This window comes from Peromyscus eremicus, chromosome 3 (assembly GCF_949786415.1).
Source record: "Peromyscus eremicus chromosome 3, PerEre_H2_v1, whole genome shotgun sequence".
NCBI classification, from domain to species: Eukaryota; Metazoa; Chordata; class Mammalia; order Rodentia; family Cricetidae; genus Peromyscus; species Peromyscus eremicus.
Window position 1 is genome coordinate 81,884,219 of NC_081418.1, and position 20,567 is coordinate 81,904,785.

At 39.5% G+C, this 20,567-nt stretch overlaps 1 gene segment (V, D, J or C); it reads right to left on the bottom strand.

Annotated features, from left to right (window-relative positions):
• Nucleotides 1–5,499: 5,499 nt before the first annotated feature.
• LOC131906359 (immunoglobulin kappa variable 1-39-like) lies at nt 5,500–5,983 on the bottom strand. The segment is given in 2 exon segments: nt 5,500–5,822; nt 5,935–5,983. Coding segments are annotated over 2 exon segments (372 nt in total).
• Nucleotides 5,984–20,567: the final 14,584 nt, after the last annotated feature.

The following is a 20,567-nucleotide window of genomic DNA, read 5'->3' on the forward strand; positions in this document are numbered from 1 at the left end:
TTTGGATAAGAGGGGCACAAGATGTGTGGTGAGAGAAGAGGAAAAGTTAAAATAGAAGCTAAACATGGGGAGTTACATACACAGTAGGGTCTAGAGCCTGCGCTCATTGAGAGCAAAGATGTGGTGAACATAGTATAAGTTTCCATGAGGGGTTTAATGGGAAGAATTTTACATGTTCAGGCAGACACTCTGTAGGAAATAATGATAGGGAAGGATGAGAAAGACACCCACTCAGGGAATGAGAATGATGGTGGTCACAGGAGAAGTGCCAGAATGAATGGATAGGTTGATTTGCTAAGAAAATGGCTGATCTGCAAATCAATGACAAAGGTGGCTTAGACATTTTTGATTATAGAGTTTGTGTTGAGGGACATAACAAAGTATCTGTAACACAGAAAAAATTATGTTCCCTGACATAATTCTAAGCATTTACATGAGTATGTCTCATGTAATGACACCATATACATATGTTTTGATTAAACACTAAAAATATTTGCACAGAGTCCAACAAAATGGGAATTTATTTCACAATTGACAGCAACTGTCTTTAAAAATACAGTTGATGTGAAATGCTTTTCATATGAATACTGAACTGGACATTACTAAAAATTTAAATCTTTTTTAATGTACATGACAGATTTCCCTACATGTATAACACATGGGTGTCTGAAACTGGACAGAACAGGGTGTCACATCTGATGGAACTGATCAGGTTTCAAGGCACCATGCCTTTAGGCACTGGGAATTGAACCAGGGTCATCTGTGAGAACAAGATGTGCTCTTAACTGCTGAGTCATCATTTCAAATAGTCCCTGAAAATTATCATTTCAGTTGACTTATGACCTTTTTTAAAACATATACTCCCAATTATGATTTTTCCACTCTACATTATCTGTCGTTATAGCTCTCTCAAACCACATACTGAATGTCATATTCTCTGATGCATTTCATAAAATCATGACACAGAACATTCACACACAGTGATTATATGGAGTGTATTTGATCTCTACAGACATTGTTTCTCAGGTACCAGATGAGGAAAACAGATGATGGAAGACAGTCAGTGTGTGCTGCACCTGCCCCACACCTGACTCACACAGAAGCCCAGCTTCTGTCTTATTGGCTGTGAAGATTTTACAAGAAACAAGTGTTTTGTGGTTGGATTGACACAGTATTGGGCCTCTATCAGTTGGCTTCCTCTACTTTTACCTCCTCCATAAAGCTGCATTCTCAGAAAATTATACAGGTATATTGGACATAATATAATACAATGGAGAGAACTTGGTCAGTCCCTGATCATCATAAATCAGTCTAATTAACACTCCTCTGGAAGTACATTTCCCAGCACACTCCATTGTCTTGTATCACTGTGGTGCATTTAGGATCTATTTCTTGGACTGCTGGTTAATCTACCATAGCACCCATAATGTATTATCTATAGAAGTGTGTGAAATGATGAGATTGCTCAGAAGAAAAACATATTGTCAATAATAAAGTTTGCCTAGTTCTGATATTATGGTCTATTTCCCTGCAGTGTGGTCTATGTATTGATAACTGAAGGGCATCAGGAAACCACACATTAAGGTGTTACTCATTTAGTGTTGAGAAAGTACATGCCCTCAGATCCTTCCAAGAACAGTATCAAGAGACTTTGGAGAACACTGATCTTACTCATCAGGAAGATCATTGTTCAGGGCTAGAGTCCTGGGATAGGCTTTTGTAACTCTGGAACACAAGGAATTCTCAGGATCTCCAGTCTCCACTGACTGGAGTTAGTGTGAAATGTACCGAAACTACTCTCACAGAAGTGGACAGGAACTAGAAGAAAATGCTGGATGACAAAGAGTAAGAAATTAGAAACCTGGTTTGTCCCTAGTGTTAAACTGATTGGCAGTCCAAGGGTGGGTTATTTTGACCAGATCAACATGTATTATTGCCTCCCTCTCCTACAGAGATTGTTAAAATGAGGATAGAAGTAGGTCTTTGTTTAAGTGCAGCCTAGAAAAAAGTGGACAAGGAATGATGACAAATTGTAATGGACTCAGAAAAAGGTAGTATACCAAAGGTGGTAATGTTTCCGCCTGAGGATGAAAAGAAGCATTAGGAAGAATTTTGTTGTAGGCTATTACACATAATTATGTGCAGAGCACATTCTTACACATTCCAATTCTTGCTACAAGGAAGTAAGAAAATATTATGCTAGGATGTAGCTTAATTGGTGGAGTTCTTGCCTAGTATGAAAACAAAAGCAAAAACAACAACAACCCACTGGGTTATAGCCCCAGCATTGCATGAACAGTGTCTGCTGGTTCACTCCTGTAGCCCCAGCTCATGGGAGTGGGAAATAGGGCTGCTAGAAGTTCAAAGCCATCTTCCTTCACAATTTTGAGGTCAGTCACAGCTAGATGAGTATAGGAATTTATCAGGAAAAAAACTCTAGTTCCAAAATATTGCTAAATGATTAAACATAGTTGTAAAAGTTAATGGAGTAAAAAGCATAGTATTTCCTATGCAAACATTCAATCTACTTTTAAGTTACATCAGATCATATCAGATAGATTGGAAATAGTATCACCAATGAATACATTCAACATAAATATTCTTTGGAATATCCTAAATGTATTTATATTTGGCAATATTGTGGAAAGGCCAGCCAATATAAGCACTTCCATAATTCTATAATAAATTGTAGACAATGTTTTGAAGCTTATTAAATAAGATACAATGAAGGGATTCCTCATTCATCACATGGCTAGCTGGATTTTGCTGCTGTTACAGCTTCTATAGCTCAGGGTCAAGCATAAACACTGGCATCACAATCCACAGTGCAGAAGAGGCGAACAATTTAAATCTGAAAGAAGGCTTGTGTTGAGTATGCAATGCCTTAAGGTAAAAATTTAAAAATGATCCAGTTGAATCATTGTATGTAGGGACATAATTGGGGACTTCTGTCTGTGAGCATATGTTTGTATGTGTGTACCTACAATCTCTAAAATTTAAAGTCTACATAATATACAAAGTTCTCAAGCTATATTTTAGGTAGTAGAATGAATGATGACCCATTGCCATAATTTGAAATTTTTACAAGTTTCTTATATTAGGCCTTATTTGTTAGTCGCACCCATTTCCACAGTGCTGCACACTCTACAAATAGTCAGAAAGATACTATCATCAATGTTTCCTATATCATGAAGAGATGATAGAGAACTGTGAGTTCAGTATTAGTTCTTCCCACTTGAGACCAAGCTATAAGCCATTCTCTGATGAATGAATACTCTCGGTGACAGCTGTTGGTTACCCCTTCATTGGAAACAGTTATATAAATATGACATGTACAACCCTGCAATTATTCTCAAAAGCCCAGTGACAGCCTCTCCAGAGTCAATTCCCAGTTCAGGAAATCTAAACCACAGCTCTAAAAAAGTTCTCTGCACAGAATTCCAAAAAGATGGGGTCTCTTGTTGTCTTATCCCACTATCTCCATTTATATAGTTTCCTCTTCTTTGCCAGGAGAAGTGGCTTAAGACTCCTGAGTGAAATTTGACCCTGCTTCTACTGCAGAAATATTTGGAGATTATTGTCACAACTCAGTCAAAATCTTGACCATGTGATATCTTATAAGAGGGAAGCAGTGGTATCTGAGAAGACCAAAGTGGTTTTTGTTCTGCTTTGTAGAACTGTGTGAATGGTTCACTGCTCTTCTGCTGACAGTAGTAAGTGGCAGCATCTTCAGCCTCCATGCTGCTGATTGTGAGAGTGTAGGATGTCCCAGACCCACTGCCACTGAAGCAAGCTGGGACTCCAGAAGCCAGGTTGGAGGTTCCATAAACCAGGAGCATAGGGGAGGCTCCTGGCTTCTGCTGGCACCAGTGGAAGTAATTGGAGCTTACACTTGAGCTGGCACTGCAGGTGATAGTGACTTTCTCCCCTGGTGATGTGGTCATGGATGCTGGAGACTGAGTGAGGACAATTTCACCATCTGACACTATGGAGAGAAAGATGAAAATAGACAGACATTAGTAGAAAACAGGATTCCAGAATACCTTCACTTTACACAGTATGCAAAAAAGAGAAAGATGACAACAAAGAAGAAGTAGAGGATGCAGAGGTTAAAAGGAAGTAAAGACGAAAGGAAGGAAGGAAGGAAGGAAGGAAGGAAGGAAGGAAGGAAGGAAGGAAGGAAGGAAGTGACTTAGGAAGGGAGGAAAATATTTCCATTTAAACTGAAACTTCCATGATAGAAATGATATTATGTTCGAGTTGGAGATCCCCTTCTTTCTCATCCACTATACTGAGTAGAAGCAAGTTGACCGTTTTTACCAGCAAACCAATCTTGTTGTCTGGTCTCTGTCTACAAACTTCTCTTGTCTAAGTTAGTTCTCTTGAAAGCAAGTCTAACCCTTTTGTTGTTTCTAAGGAGTCGATATGCAAACAGCAGGGTGTAGGCTAGGACAGTCTTGGCTCATACACATGTGTCCTTTCACTTATTTTAGTATTTAAGTTGGTAAAGACAAATACTCTCAGCATTTTGGTTTTTTATGTTTTCTTTTGTTTCTCTACATTGTCCTATATCCCTAGTCCATAATATTCTTTACATGTTTTGTCATAGCTAGGGTTAGTTTGACCTATCTAGAATGATAAGTGATGATCTCCAATGTGTGGGATTTATTTTTTTTCCACGATAAAGCTCAACTGAGGATGACTCCAATGTACATTGGAAAATCTGAGGGCCTGAATCTGCATCTGCCTCCTACTTTTACTGGCAGCTGCTCAACTAAGGCTTTGCTCGTCTATCCTAGTCTAATCCAATGGCCCTCAGATCACTATTCCCTGGTAAGGCCACTGTGCCACTGTGTGTTCAGGAAATCATGTATTTTCAGGAGTATTTCCACAGAAGAAAGCATGAATTGATTTTTGTAGCAGCTATCATGAATCCAAAACTCTGTTTCCTGTTGCTTTTAAGAAGACCTTTAGCCTTTGATCCTCCCTAGCCAGAGTTGTTGTAAACAAGTTTGGGATTCCAGGAAGACATGTGTTTGAATGAATTTGTTTCTTTGTTTGGAGCCTGTACCCACAGGATTTTAATATTATAATAAGATACTAATATTCTAATTTTAATTGATTAATAACTTTTCTAATAATTTCTGCTTGATATACCTTTGTGTAGGAGTATAAATCACATGATGTTTGTATGTGTGGATGTGTGTATCTGTGTGTTTACTTCTCTGTTGTATAAATCTCAACTGTTGTCTTATCTGCAACCCAAGAAAAGTTAATATTTCCTGTGAGTCAAGAGACCTACTTCCCTGACTTTAATGCTAGTGCTCAGGAAGAGGACAGACATTTAGGAAAATAAAAAAAAAATCTAGTCCCTACACAAAAACATCACATTGAACTTAAACATTGGTGAAGAGAAAAGAGAAACTCACTCAGAAGGTGAAGATACCAGAATGAGCAATTTGGGCAGCCTGGGCTCTCACTTCTGCTTCCTTGGGTGGTTTATGTTATGGCTTGAATCACTGTGGGAGGGGTACTACCATATTTTAGACAGTAATAAGTTGCCATATCGTCAGGCTGCAGGCTGCTGATCTTGAGAGAAAACTGTGTGCCAGATCTACTGCCACTGAACCTCGATGGGACACCACTTGCCAAACTATCTCCAGCATAGATCAGTAGCGTAGGAGGTTTCTTTGGTTTCTGCTGATACCATGCTAAACCCCAGCCAATATCCTGACTTGCCAGGCAGGTGATGGTGACACTGTCTCCCAGAGATGCAGACAGAGAGGTTGGAGACTGGGTAATCTGGATGTCACATCTGGCACCTGAGATTGGAAAATTGAAAACAAATTAATTCTTTTAGAAGAGGACTTTTCCAGAGACTAGGAAGCACTGACCACCTTCAGCTGAACACATTCCCAATGCTGACTTCCTTACCTGTAAGCCAGATCAGCAGCAACCCCAGGAGCTGAGTGGGGGCACTCATGTCTGTGCTGGGATCAGAGTGAGGCTAACTCCAGCACAGGGTGTGAACTGATTATGAAGACCTCAGGGCAATGGGTCTGGGCACATGCAAATCAACAGTGGCTGAGCACAGCCACAGGACCAGTCAAGTGACACATTAGAGGCCTGTGGTCTTCCTCTGTCTCAGATCAGAGAGGCAGCACAGGTTTATTTGCAGGAATGTGCTCCTCTTTGAACAAAAAGGACAGCACCTGTCTATGAGTTCAACCTTATTTTGATTTCTATCATTTTCAATGTAGAATCCTCATATTATATTTTCCTCTATGGCAGGCCCTGTCAGATGTGGTACCATTCTAGAAAGCACACAAATGGTTATATGAATTTTGTAGGTAGGTGCAGATGTTATTGAGGCCATGCAGTTCTTCCCTTCCCCCACACCCATTTATTTGTTAGATTGAAATTTCATTACAATGTTTCTCTCATTTTCTCTTTCTTCACCTTCCAAAATATCCCTCCCCACTCGTCTTCAAATTTCTGGCTTCTTCTTCCACTCTTAGTGCATGAATATATGTATTTGGAGATACCTATATATTTCTAAACATGAACTGTTAAGTCCATATAATGTGTTACTTGTATGTATGTCTTTAGGGATGACCATTTGACACTGGACAGTCAGTGTGCTCTTCTGAGTACCTCCACCATTCCCAGCTTCACTTAGTTGTCTACAGTACTTTGTGTAGAACTGAGGCTTTGTGGCCTTTCCCCTTACCTGTTCACATGTTTGTTTGTGTCAACATTATTCATCTACCATTTGTTCAGTAATGTTGGTGAGCCTTTACAGGTAGAGCTTCTGATGTTACTAGGAGACACAATTTCACAGTAAACTCCCTAAATGTTTGGCTCTCACAATCTTTCCACTACCTTTCCAAAATATTCCCTAGCCTTAGTTATAGAAGCATTTTGTACATGTATCCATCAAGACTGGGCTCCAAACCTCACTATGTAGCTTCTTGCTCATGTTGAGTCACAGAATAATAATAGAATAATACTGAGATACATGACTTTTAGGGAATGACAGGATCTCACATAACTAAACCAGCTTTTCAGATAAACAATCTTGTCCTATTCTATTTTTCATAGCTCAGTTATTCAATACATACTTCCATCAAGGACAAATGAATTCTTGGGTTTTCATCCCTTCCATAGGGAGATATGAGTGCCCTTTTAAATTATGATGGGATTGTATCTGTGTCCTATGTTCCTTTGAGTGTTCATATTATAGCACAAGATCCACTTTAAACACAGGTTATTATCTTTAAGGAATATGAGTTTTCTCTCTGAAGTAATCATGTCCTTTAATACAGTGTTTCCTAAACATGCATATGCTATGGGCATCATATCTATTCAAGATACTAAAAGAATATATATATATATATATATATATATATATATATATATATATGAGTTTATTTTGCCTACAAGGGGGACAAGATGTGTGGTGAGAGAAGTAAGAGGAAAAGTTAAAATAGAAGCTAAACATGGGGAGTTACATACACAGTAGGGTCTAGAGCCTGTGCTCATTGAGAGCAAAGATGTGGTGAACATAGTATGAGTTTCCATGAGGGTTTTAATGGGATGAATTTTACATGTGCAGGCAAACACTCTGTAGGAAATAGTGATAGGGGATGGTAAGAGAGACACCCACTCAGGGAATGAGAATGATGGTGGTCACAGGAGAAATGCTAGCATGAATGGGTAGGTGGATTTGCTAAGAAATGGCTGACCTGCAAATCAATGACAAAGGTGGCTTACACATTTGTGATCACACAGTTTGTGTTGAGAGACATAACAAAGTATCTGCAATACAGATAAAATTATGTTTCCTGACATAATTCCATGCATTTATATGAGTATGTCTCATGTACTGACACCATATTGTAGCTTGAGTTTTCCTGCCTGGCCCACAGTCAGGACAAATCTTTGTCACCCGCCAGTCCCACAGCTGCTCAGACCCAACCAAATAAACATAGAGACTTATATTGGTTACAAACTGTATGGCCATGGCAGGCTTCTTGCTAACTATTCTTATAGCTTAAATTAATCCATTTCCATAAATCTATACCTTGCCACAAGGCTTGTGGCTTACCGGGATCTTCATATGCAGCTTGTCATGGTGGTGGCTGGCAGTGTCTCTCTCACCCAGCTTCCTGTTCTCTCTATTCTCCTCTCTGTTAGTCCCGCCTATACTTCCTGCCTGGCCACTGGCCAATCAGTGATTTATTTATTGACCAATCAGCAACACATTTGACATACAGACCATTCCACAGCACTTCCCCTTTTCTTTTCTTAAAAAGGAAGGTTTTAACCTTTACACATCTCCAAAGTCAGCTTGGTATATTTGGGAATTTGGGCGTAGCTTCTCTTACTACTTCCTGCTGGAGGGGGGCACTGTATCTTATGGGGACACAAAGAATATTTTAGGATTATGGAGTAGTCCATGAGGGTGTATCGTCTGAGCCAGTTGCCTTGAAACGGTTCTGGATGTTGGATCATCTGGGCCATGGTGTCATCGGAGACCTTTCAGGGGGTCTTGGCTGGTCAAACTTGATGTATCTCAATCTGGAACAAATCCATAGCCTCTGGCTTTCTGTGGAAACAAAAGCAGAGCCTCCTTTCCAAAGCAACATATCCTTACATCCAAATGTTGAAGTCAAGGTACCTTTAAAATACACATTTTGGCATAACTCAACAGCTTTTGTAATCAAATGTTTTTCTTCAGTTACGAATATCAAAGAGAACATAATCCAGATTCTCTGTGTGGTAGCCATCTTTACGTGGCTTATTTTTTTATATTAGCTTGAGCCTACTGTTTTAAACTGCAGCCTTCTAAGCCTGAAACGGCACTGGTGCTATGGCTGCTGGCTCCGCCCACTTCATCTTCCCAACATGGCGGTGGTACATTTTCCGCCAGCTCTGGGAGCCATCAACTCTCAGAAACAGTGGGTCTATGCTTCTATCAAAGCAGCATGTAGCGCAGAAACCTCTTTTGTTTTGTTTTGTTTTGTTTTGTGCTAGCAAAGGCTAAATCCACCACACAGCTTAATGTGCCACTCGCAGAGGCCTCATTCCCACCATACTGCAAGTCAAGCATGCACGCCAGGAACCCGCCATAGTAGCTCAAACATGCAGGCTGCCACTAGCTTGAAAGAGACAACTAGGAGCTGTTTTCAGCTCCATTTTAGAATCTTTTTTCTCAGTTTTTAGGTGGAAACTCTTGCCACCATGTTGGATGCCATTTGTAGCTTGAGTTTTCCTGCCTGGCCCACAGTCATGACAAATCTTTGTCACCCGCCAGTCCCACAGCTGCTCAGACCCAACCAAATAAACACAGAGACTTATATTGGTTACAAACTGTATGGCCGTGGCAGGCTTCTTGCTAACTATTCTTATAGCTTAAATTAATCCATTTCCATAAATCTATACCTTGCCACATGGCTTGTGGCTTACCAGGATCTTCATATGTGGCTTGTCATGGTGGCGGCTGGCAGTGTCTCTCTCACCCAGCTTCCTGTTCTCTCTATTCTCCTCTCTGTTAGTCCCGCCTATACTTCCTGCCTGGCCACTGGCCAATCAGTGATTTATTTATTGACCAATCAGCAACACATTTGACATACAGACCATTCCACAGCACCATATACATATGTTTTGATTAAACACTAAAAATATATTCTCAGAGTCCAACAAAATGGGAATTTATTTCACAATTGACAGCAACTGTCTTTAAAAATACAGTTGATATGAAATGCTTTTCATATGAATACTGAACTGGACATTACTAAAAATTTAAAATTTTTTTAATGTACATGACAGATTTCCCTGCGTGTATAACCTATGGGTGTCTGAAACTGGAAAGAACAGGGTGGCAGATCTGATGGAACTGATCAAGTTTCAAAATACCATGCCTTTAGGCACTGGGAATTGAACCAGGGTCATCTGTGAGAACAAGATGTGCTCTTAACTGCTGAGTCATCATTTCAAATAGTCCCTGAAAATTATCATTTCAGTTGACTTATGACCTTTTTTAAAACATATAATCCCAATTACGATTTTTCCCCTCTACATTATCTGTTGTTATATCTCTCTCAAACCACATACTGATTGTCATATTCTCTGATGCAATTCATAAAATCATGACACAACATCCACACACAGTGATTATATGGAGTGTATTTGATCTCTACAGACATTGTTACTCATGTACCAGATGAGGAAAACAGATAATGGAAGACAGTGAGTGTGGGCTGCACCTGCCCCACACCTGACTCACACAGAAGCCCAGGTTCTGTCTTATTAGCTGGGAAGAATTTACAAGGAAAATATGTTTTGTGGTTGGATTGACACAGTATTGGGCCTCTATCAGCTGGCTTTCTCTACTTTTACCTCCTCCATGAATCTGCATTCTCAGAAAATTCTACAGGTATATTGGACATAATATAATACAATGGAGAGAACTTGGTCAGTCCCTGATCATCATAAATCAGTCTAATTAACACTCCTCTGGAAGTACATTTCCCAGCACACTCCATTGTCTTGTATCACTGTGGTCCATGTAGGATCTATTTCTTGGACTGCTGGTTAATCTACCATAGCACCCATAATGTATTATCTATAGAAGTGTGTGAAATGATGAGATTGCTCAGAAGAAAAACATATTGTCAATAACAGGGCTTGCCTAGTTCTGATATTATGGGCTAGTTCCCTGTAGTGTGGTCTATGTATTGATAACTGAAGGGCACCAGGAAACCACACATTAAGGTGTTACTCATTTAGTGTTGAGAAAGTACATGCCCTCAGATCCTTCCAAGAACAGTATCAAGAGACTTTGGAGAACACTGATCTTACTTATCAGGAAGATCATTGTTCAGGGCTATAGTCCTGGGACAGGCTTTTGTAACTCTGGAACACAAGGAATTCTCAGGATCTCCAGTCTCCACTGGCTAACTGTTAGTGTGAAATGTACCTAAACCACTCTCACAGAAGTGGACAGGGACTAGAAGTAAATGCTGGATGACAAGTGAGTAAGATATTAGAAACCTCATTTGTCCCTAGTGTTACAGTGATTGGCAGTCCAAGGGTGGGTGATTTTGACCAGATCAACATGTATTATTGCCTCCCTCTCCTGCAGAGATTGTTAAAATGAGGCTAGAAGTAGGTCTTGTTTAAGTGCAGCCTAGAAAAATGTGGACAAGGAATGATGACAAATTGTAATGGACTCAGAAAAAGGTAGTATACCAAAGGTGGTAATGTTTCTGCCTGAGGATGAAAAGAAGCATTAGAAAGAATTTTGTGTAGGCTATTACACATAATTATGTGCAGAGCACATTCTTACACATTGCAATTCTTGCTACTAGGAAGTAAGAAAATATTGTGCTGGGCTGTAGCTTAATTGGTGGAGATCTTGCCTAGTATGAAAACAAAAACAAAACAACCACAAATTACTGGGTTGTAGCCCCAGCATTGCATGAACAATGTCTGCTAGTTCACTCCTGTAGTCCAAGCTCATGAGAGTGGGAAACAGGGCTGCTAGAAGTTCAAAGCCATCTTCCTTCACAATTTTAATGTCAGTCACAGCTAGATGAGAATAGGAATTTATCAGGAAAAATCTCTAACTTTTTGATAAATGATTAAACATAGTTGTAAAAGGTAATTGAGTAAAAAGCATAGTATTTTCTATGCAAACATTCAATCTACATTTAAGTTACATCTGATCATATCGTACAGATTGGAAATAGTATCAGCAATGAAAACATTCAACATAAATATTCTTTGGAATATCCTAAGTGTATTTATATTTGGCAATATTGTGGAGAGGCCAGCCAATATAAGCACTTCCATAATTCTATAATAAAGTGCAGACAGTGTATTGAAGCTTATTAAATAAGATACAATGAGGGGTCTCCTCATTCATCACATGGCTAGCTCGGTGTTGCTGCTGTTACAGCTTCTATAGCTCAGGGTCAAGCATCAACAATGGCATCACAATCCACAGTGCAGAAGAGGTAAACAATCTAAATCTGAAAGTAGGCTTGTATTGAGTATGAAATGCCTAAAGAAAAAATTTAAAAATGATCCACTGAATCATTGTATGTAGGGACATAATTGGGGACTTCTCTCTGTGAGCATATGTTTGTATGTGTGTACCTACAATCTCTAAAATTTAAAGTCTACATAATATACAAAGTTCTCAAGCTATATTTTAGGTAGTAGAATGAATGATGACCCGTTGCCATAATTTGAAATTTTTACAAGTTTCTTATATTAGGCCTTATTTGTTAGTCGCACCCATTTCCACAGTGCTGCACACTCTACAAATAGTCAGAAAGATACTATCATCAGTGTTTCCTACATCATGAAGAGATGATAGAGAACTATGAGTTCAGTGTTTGTTCTTCCCCCTTGAGACCAAGCCATAAGCCATTCTCTGATGAAGGAATACTCTGGGTGACAGCTGTTGGTTAACCCTTCATTGGAAACAGTTATAAAATATGACTTGTACAGCCCTGCAAATATTCTCAAAAGCCCAGTGACATCCTCTCCAGAGTCAATTCCCAGTTCAGGAAATTTAAACCACAGCTCTAAAATAGTTCTCTGAACAGAATGCCAAAAAGATGGGGTCTCTGGTTGTCTCATCCCACTATCTCCATTTATATAGTTTCCTCTTCTTTGCCAGGGGAAGTGGTTTAAGGCCCTTGAGTGAAATTTGATCCTGCTTCCATTGCAGAAATATTTGGAGATTTTTGTCACAACTCAGTCAAAATCTTGACCATGTGATATCTTATAAGAGGGAAGCAGTGGTATCTGAGAAGACCAAAGTGGTTTTTGTTCTGCTTTGTAGAACTGTGTGAATGGTTCACTGCTCTTCTGCTGACAGTAGTAAGTGGCAGCATCTTCAGCCTCCACGCTGCTGATTGTGAGAGAGTAAGAGGTCCCAGACCCACTGCCACTGAAGCGAGCTGGGACTCCAGAAGCCAGGTTGGAGGTTCTGTAAATCAGGAGCTTAGGGGAGGCTCCTGGCTTCTGCTGCTACCAGTGGAAGTAATTGGAGCTTACACTTGAGCTGGCACTGCAGGTGATAGTGACTTTCTCCCCTGGTGATGTGGTCATGGATGCTGGAGACTGAGTGAGGACAATTTCACCATCTGACACTATGGAGAGAAAGACGAAAATAGATAGACATTAGTAGAAAACAGGATTCCAGAATACCTTCACTTTACACAGTATGCAAAAAAGAGAAAGATGACAACAAAGAAGTAGAGGATGCAGAGGATAAAAGGAGGTAAAGAAGGAAGAAAGGAAGGAAGGAAGGAAAGAAGGAAGGAAGGAAGGAAGGAAGGAAGGAAGGAAGGAAGGAAGGAAGGAAAACTTTTCCTTTTAAACTAAAACTTCCATGATGAAAAGCATGTTATGTTCCAGTTGGAGATCCCCTTCTATCTCATGCACTACACTGTTTAAGAGCAAGTTGACCGTTTCACCAGCAAACACATCTTGTTGTCTAGTCTCTGTCTACAAACTTCTTTTGTCTAAGTTAGTTCTCTTAAAAGCAAGTCTGAGCCATCTGTGGTTTCTGAGGAGTAGATATGCAAATAGCAGGGTGTAGGCTAGGACAGTCTTGGCTCATAAACACAGGAGTCCTTTCACTTACTTGTAACTAATCATATAAATAGTCTCCTCAAGACAGTCATTGATAGTGTGAGAACTGAGTGAGATCTAGTGATGGTAGTATCTGCAGGATACTATCTGTTCATTACAGTGGAGGGGACTGAATTAATGGAAGAGGCAGATGGCTGGCAGCAGGAGGAGAGCTGTGAGAAGCTGTCCTCTAGACATGACATGGCTGCTGCACTTAGGACCTCACAGCAGCTGTGATGCCTTGATGTGACCCACACAAGGCCAATCCAACAAGATCTGCCGCCATTCCAGCAGTGAGCAGTAACAGACACAGTAATGCGGCAGATTAGAGGACATAAAGTGTGCAGAGATTGTTGGTGTATTCTGAATGCTGTGAATATAATGTAAATAAAAATGTGGCCTTCAAAGGTGTAAAATTTGTATTACAAAAAGATTTTACCAAATTAATGAGATTGACCCTGGAATCAAAGGGAAATCATGGACAGTGACATAATCAGAGCAAATAAGATCAAGATACATTGTATGCATGTTTGACATCATCAGAGCATAAATAAAATATTTAAAACCTATTATGCTAGATGTTATCATAAAGATGAGTCCTTAGCAGAGAGAAATGCAGTAGAACAGAAGTCCCTGTATGAAATTTGCTCAATAGATAATTCTAGAAACTTCTGTTCTTCATCCACCAGGAGGAAGTGTTGGTTGCTAAGGGGGTCAAAGTGTATAATTTTCTGTTTTGATTGATAGATTTTGTTGAATGCATACATTCTTTTCCAGTCATGTATACGATTGCAATCATATGAGTGGTAGATCACGCATGTGCATAAGATAATAAACACAATGACTTCCATAAAGTGTTATTTTAAGGACACTGTGTGCTGCACAAGGTCAGTTATAGGCTGAATTTTTTGACTTCCCCTACTTCATTATATTCTTCTGGGTGGATTTGACTGCCATGGAGTCTTGGATTGGAATGTCCTGATTGCTTGGATGGAAATTGGTGTGTGCATGCAGCCTGATGAAGCTGTTGTTCCTTTCCCAGTTAGCTCTCTTCCTCTCTATGCTTTATATTTGCAGACAAAGATGTAAACTCTTAGCTACAGGGCCATCCCTGTCTGGCTGCTGCCTGCCTCTAACCATGACTGTCATGGACAAATCTTCCACAGCAGTAAGCCTCCAAATTAAATGCTTTCTTCTTTAAATTGCCTTGGTTATGGTGTTTTTTCATAGCAATAGAAAAGTGACTAAGACATTTACCCTCCTAATAAGGAGAGAACTGAATATACACTTAATGTAGGAAAGGCTCCTTTCTCCATGCATATAAGTGAGATGACAAGCTGTCTGAGGACTCCATGAACATGAAGCCTTACTTTAGGTAAACAATACACTCTAGATTCTGAGAATACTCTGTTGCCAGTAGCAGTTTGTCAAAATACTAGTTCCTTAGGATTTTAAAGTATATAGCATTTACTTAATTTTATTTTATGTGTATTCCTGTTTTACTGCATATATATATACATATATGTGTGTGTGTGTGTGTGTGTGTGTGTGTGTGTGTGTGTGTGTGTGTATGTATGTATGTACTATATGAGTGTGGTGACCTCAGCTCACAGAAGAAAGGCTCAGCTGTCCTGGAAATGGAGTTATACAGAGTTGATAGCAGTCCTGTGGGCTCTAGGAATCAAAACCCTATCCTCTGAAAGACAAACCAGTGCTGTTAACCAGGGCTCTGTCTATGGTAGAGGATGCTATGAATTCATGGGTTTGAAATGACCTTATTGCTTTATTTGGATCCTATAAACACAGGGTTTTAATATTGTAATGAGGTATTAATTTTTTAATTTTAATTGGATAATAAGTTTTCTATAACTTGTGCTTGGTATATGTTTGTGTAGGGGGATGAATGCGCCTGGTATTTGTGTGTGTGGATGTGTGTATCTGTGTGTTTAATTCTCCGTTGTATAAATCTCAACTCTTACCTTATCTGCAACTCAGGAAAAGGGAAGATTTCCTCTGAGTAAAGAGACCTACTCTCCTGATTAAAATGTTAGTGTTCAGGGAAGAGGACAAATGTTTAGAACATTAATAAATGCATTTGTTACTTATACAAAAGCATCACATTGAACTTTAAATACTGGTGAAGAGAAAAGAGAAACACTCAAAGAAGTTGAAGACAACAGAAGGAGCAATTTGGGCAGCCTAGCCTCTCACTTCTGCTTCCCTGGGTGGTTTATGTTATGGCTTGAATCACTGTGGGTGGGGTACTGTAACCCTGCTGACAGAAATAATCTGCCACATCTTCAGACTGTAGACTACTGATCTTGAGAGAAAACTGTGTGCCAGATCTACTGCCACTGAACCTTGATGGGACCCCATTTGCCAAACTATTTCCAGAATAGATCAGTTGCTTAGGAGGTTTCCCTGGTTTCTGCTGATGCCATGCTAAACCTCAGCCAATGTCCTGACTTGCCAGGCATGTGATGGTGACACTGTCTCCCAGAGATGCAGATAGAGAGGTTGGAGACTGGGTCAGCTGGATGTCACATCTGGCACCTGAGACTGGAAAATTGAAAACAAATTAATTCTGTTAGAAGAGGACTTTGCCAGAGACCAGGCTGCACTGACCACACACAGTTGAAAATTTTTCCACTAGTCTTTTCCTTACCTGTAAGCCAGAGCAGCAGCAACCCAAAGAACTGAGTGGGAGCCCTCATGTCTGTGCTGTGATCTGTGTGAGGCTGACTCCAGCACAGGGTGTGACCTGACTATGAAGACCTCAGGGCAGTGGGGTCTGAGCACATGCAAATCAGCAGTGGCTGAGCACAGCCACAGGACCAGTCAAGTGACACATTAGAGGCCTGTGGTCCTCCCGTGTCCCAGATCAGAGAGGCAGTACAGGTTTATTTGCAGGAATGTGCTCCTCCTTGAACAACAAGAACAGCACCTGTCTATGAGTTCCACCTTATTTGATTTCTGTCATTTTTAATGTGGAATCTTCATATTATGTTTATCTCCATGGCAGGCCCTGTCAGATGTGGTACCATTCTAGAAAGCATACAAACAGTTATATTAATTTTCCTAGGTAGGTGCAGATGTTATTCAGGCCATGCAATTCTTCCCTTTCCACCCTGTTTATTTGTTAGATTGTAATTTCATTACAATGTTTCTCTCATTTTATCTTTCTACACCCTCAGAAATAACCCTCCCCACTTGTGTTCAAATTTCTGGCCTCTTCTTCCATTGATCGTGCATGAATATATGTATTTGGAGATACATATATAAACTGTTGAGTTTATATAACCTGTTACGTGTATGTATGTTTTTTGGGATGACCATTTGACACTGGACAGTCAGTGTGCTCTTGAGTACCTCTACCATTCCCAGCTTCACTTAGTTGTCTATAGTACTTTGTGTAGAACTGAGGCTTTGTGGCCTTTCCCTTGACCTGTCTACATGTTTGTTTGTATCGTCCTTATTCATCTACCATTTGTTCAGTAATGTTGGTGAGCCTTTACAGGTAGAACTTCTGATGTTACTAGGAGACACACTTTCACAGTAAACTCCCTGAACCTTAGGCTCTCACAATCTTTCGAGTATCAAAATGTTCCCTAGCCTTAGCTATGGGAGCATTTTGTACATGTGTCCATTAGGTCTGGGATCCAAACCTCACTATGTAGCTTCTTGCTCATGTTGAGTCACAGAATAATAATAGAATAATACTGAGATAAATGACTTTTAGGGAATGACAGGATCTCACATAACTAAACCAGCTTTTCAGATAAACAATCTTGTCTTATTCTATTTTCCATAGCTCAGTTATTCAATACATACTTCCATCAAGGACAAATGAATTCTTAGGTTTTCTCCCCTCCATAGGGGGATATGAGTACCCTTTTAAGTTATGCTGGGATTATATCTGTGTCCTATGTTCCTTTGAGTCTTCATATTATAGCACAAGATCCACTTTAAACACAGGTTATTATCTTTAAGGAATAAGAGTTTTCTCTCTGAAGTAATCATGACCTTTAACCCAGTATTTTCTAAACTTGCATATGCTGTGGGCATCATATCTATTCAAGATACTAAAATAATATATATATATATATTATTTTATATATATGACTCTGTGTGTGTGTGTGTGTGTGTGTGTGTGTGTGTGTGTGTGTGAGTTTAGTTTGGATAAGATGGGCACAAGATGTGTGGTGAGAGAAGTAAGAGGAAAAGTTAAAATAGAAGGTAAACATGGGGAGTTACATACACAGTAGGGTCTAGAGCCTGTGCTCATTGAGAGCAAAGATGTGGTGAACATAGCATGAGTTTCCGTGAGAAGTTTAATGGGAAGAGTTTTACACGTGCAGGCAAATACTCTGTAGGAAATAGTGATAAGGAAGGGTGAGAAAGACACTCACTCAGGGAATGAATAATGGTAGTCACATGAGAAGTACCAGAATGAATGGGTAGGTAGATTTGCTAAGAAATGGCTGACCTGCAAATCAATGACAAAGGTGGCTTAGACATTTGTGATCACACAGTTTGTGTTCAGGGACATAACAAAGTATCTGCAACACAGGTAAAATTATGTTCCCTGACATAATTCTATGCATTTATGTGAGTATGTCTCATGTACTGACACCATATACATATGTTTTGATTAAACACTAAAAATATTTGCACAGAGTCCAGCAAAATGGGAATTTATTTCACAATTGACAGCAACTGTCTTTAAAAATACAGTTGATATGAAGTGCTTTTCATATGAATACTGAACTGGACATTACTAAAAATTTAAATTTTTTTTAATGTACATGACAGATTTTCCTGCATGTATAACACATGGGTATCTAAAACTGGATGGAACAGGGTATCAAATCTGATGGAACTGATCAGGTTTTAAGGCACCATGCTTTAGGCACTGGAAATTGAACCAGGGTCATCTGTGAGAACAAGATGTGCTCTTAACTGCTGAGTCATCATTTCAAATAGTCCCTGAAAATTATCATTATCATTATCATATAATCTAAATTATGATTTTTCCCCTATACATTATCTCTCCTTATATCTCTCTCAAACCACATACTGATTGTCATATTCTCTGATGCATTTCATAAAATCATGACACACACAGTGATTATATGGAGCATTTTGATCTCTACAGACATTGTTACTCAGGTACCAGATGAGGAAAGCAGATGATGGAAGACAGTCAGTATGTGCTGCACCTGCCCCACACCCGAGTCACACAGAAGCCCAGCTTCTGTCTTATTGGCTGGGAAGGATTTACAAGGAACACATGTTTTGTGGTTGGATTGACACAGTATTGGGCCTCTATCAGCTGGCTTCCTATATTTTTACCTCCTCCATGAAGTTGCATTCTCAGAAAATTCTACAGGTATATTTGACATAAGATAATACAATGAAGAGAACTTGGTCAGTACCTGATCATCATAAATCAGTCTAATTAACACTCTTCTGGAAGTCCATTTCCCAGCACACTCCATTGTTTTGTATCACTGTGATCCATGTAAGATCTATTTCTTGAATGCTAGCTAAACCACCATAGCACCCATAATGTATTATCTATAGAAATGTGTGAAATTATGAGATTTCACAGAAGAAAAACATATTGTCAATGACAGGGCTTGCCTAGTTCTGATATTATAGGCTAGGTCCCTACAGTGTGGTCTATGTATTGACAACTGAAGGGCACCAGGAAACCACACATTAAGGTGTTACTCATTTAGTGTTGAGAAAGTACATGCCTTCAGATCCTTCCAACAATAGTATTAAGAGACTTTGGAGAACACTGATCTTACTTATCAGGAAGATCATTGTTCAGGGATAGAGTCCTGGGAGAGGCTTTCATACCTCTGGAACACAAAGAATTCTCAGGATCTCCAGTCTCCACTGGCTAACTGTTAGTGTGAAATGTACTTAGACCACTCTCACAGATGTTGTTAGGGACTAGAAAAAAATTCTGGATTACAAGTGTGTAAGAAATTAGAAACCCTGATGATTAGGGATGTTGAACAATTCCTTAAATGTCTTTCAGCCATTTGAGTTTCCTCTGTTGAGAATTCTCTGTTTAGTTCTATAGCCCATTTCTTATTCGGACTGTTGGGCATTTTGATGTCTAATTTCTTGTGTTTCTTATATATTCTGGATATCATTCCTCTGTCAGATGTGGGGTTGGTGAAGATCTTTTCCATTCTGTAGGCTGTCGCTTTGCCTTGTTGACCATATCCTTTGCTCTACAAAAGCTTCTCAGTTTCAAGAGGTCTCATTGATTGATTGTTTCTCTCAGTGTCTGTGCTACTGGTGTTCTATTTAGGAAGTGATCTTCTATGCCAATGCGTTCAAGACCACTTTCTACTTTCCCTTCTAGCAGGTTCAGAGTAGCTGGATTTATGTTGCGGTCCTTGATCCACTTGGACTTAAGTTTTGTGCATGGTCATAAATATGGATCTGTTTGCAGCCTTCTACATGTTGATATCCAGTTTTGCCAGCACCATTTGTTGAAGATGCTCTCTTTTTTCCATTGTGCACTTTTGGCTTCTTTGTCAAAAATTATATGTTCTTAAGTGTGCCGATTAATGTCAGGGTCTTTAATTCAATTCCATTGGTCCACACGTTGGTTTTTATGCCAGTACCAAGCTGTTTTTATTACTGTAGCTCTACAGTAGAGCTTGAAGTCAGGGATCGTGATGCCTTCAGAGGTTGTGTTATTGTACAGGATTCTTTTGGCTATCCTGGGTTTTTTGTTTTTCCATATGAAGTTGAGTATTATTCTTTCCAGGTCTGTGAAGAATTGTGTTGGTAATTTGATAGGGATTACATTGAATATGTAGGTTGCTTTTGGTAAGATTGCCATTTTTACTATGTTGGTCCTGCCTATCCATGAGCATGGAAGATCTTTCCAT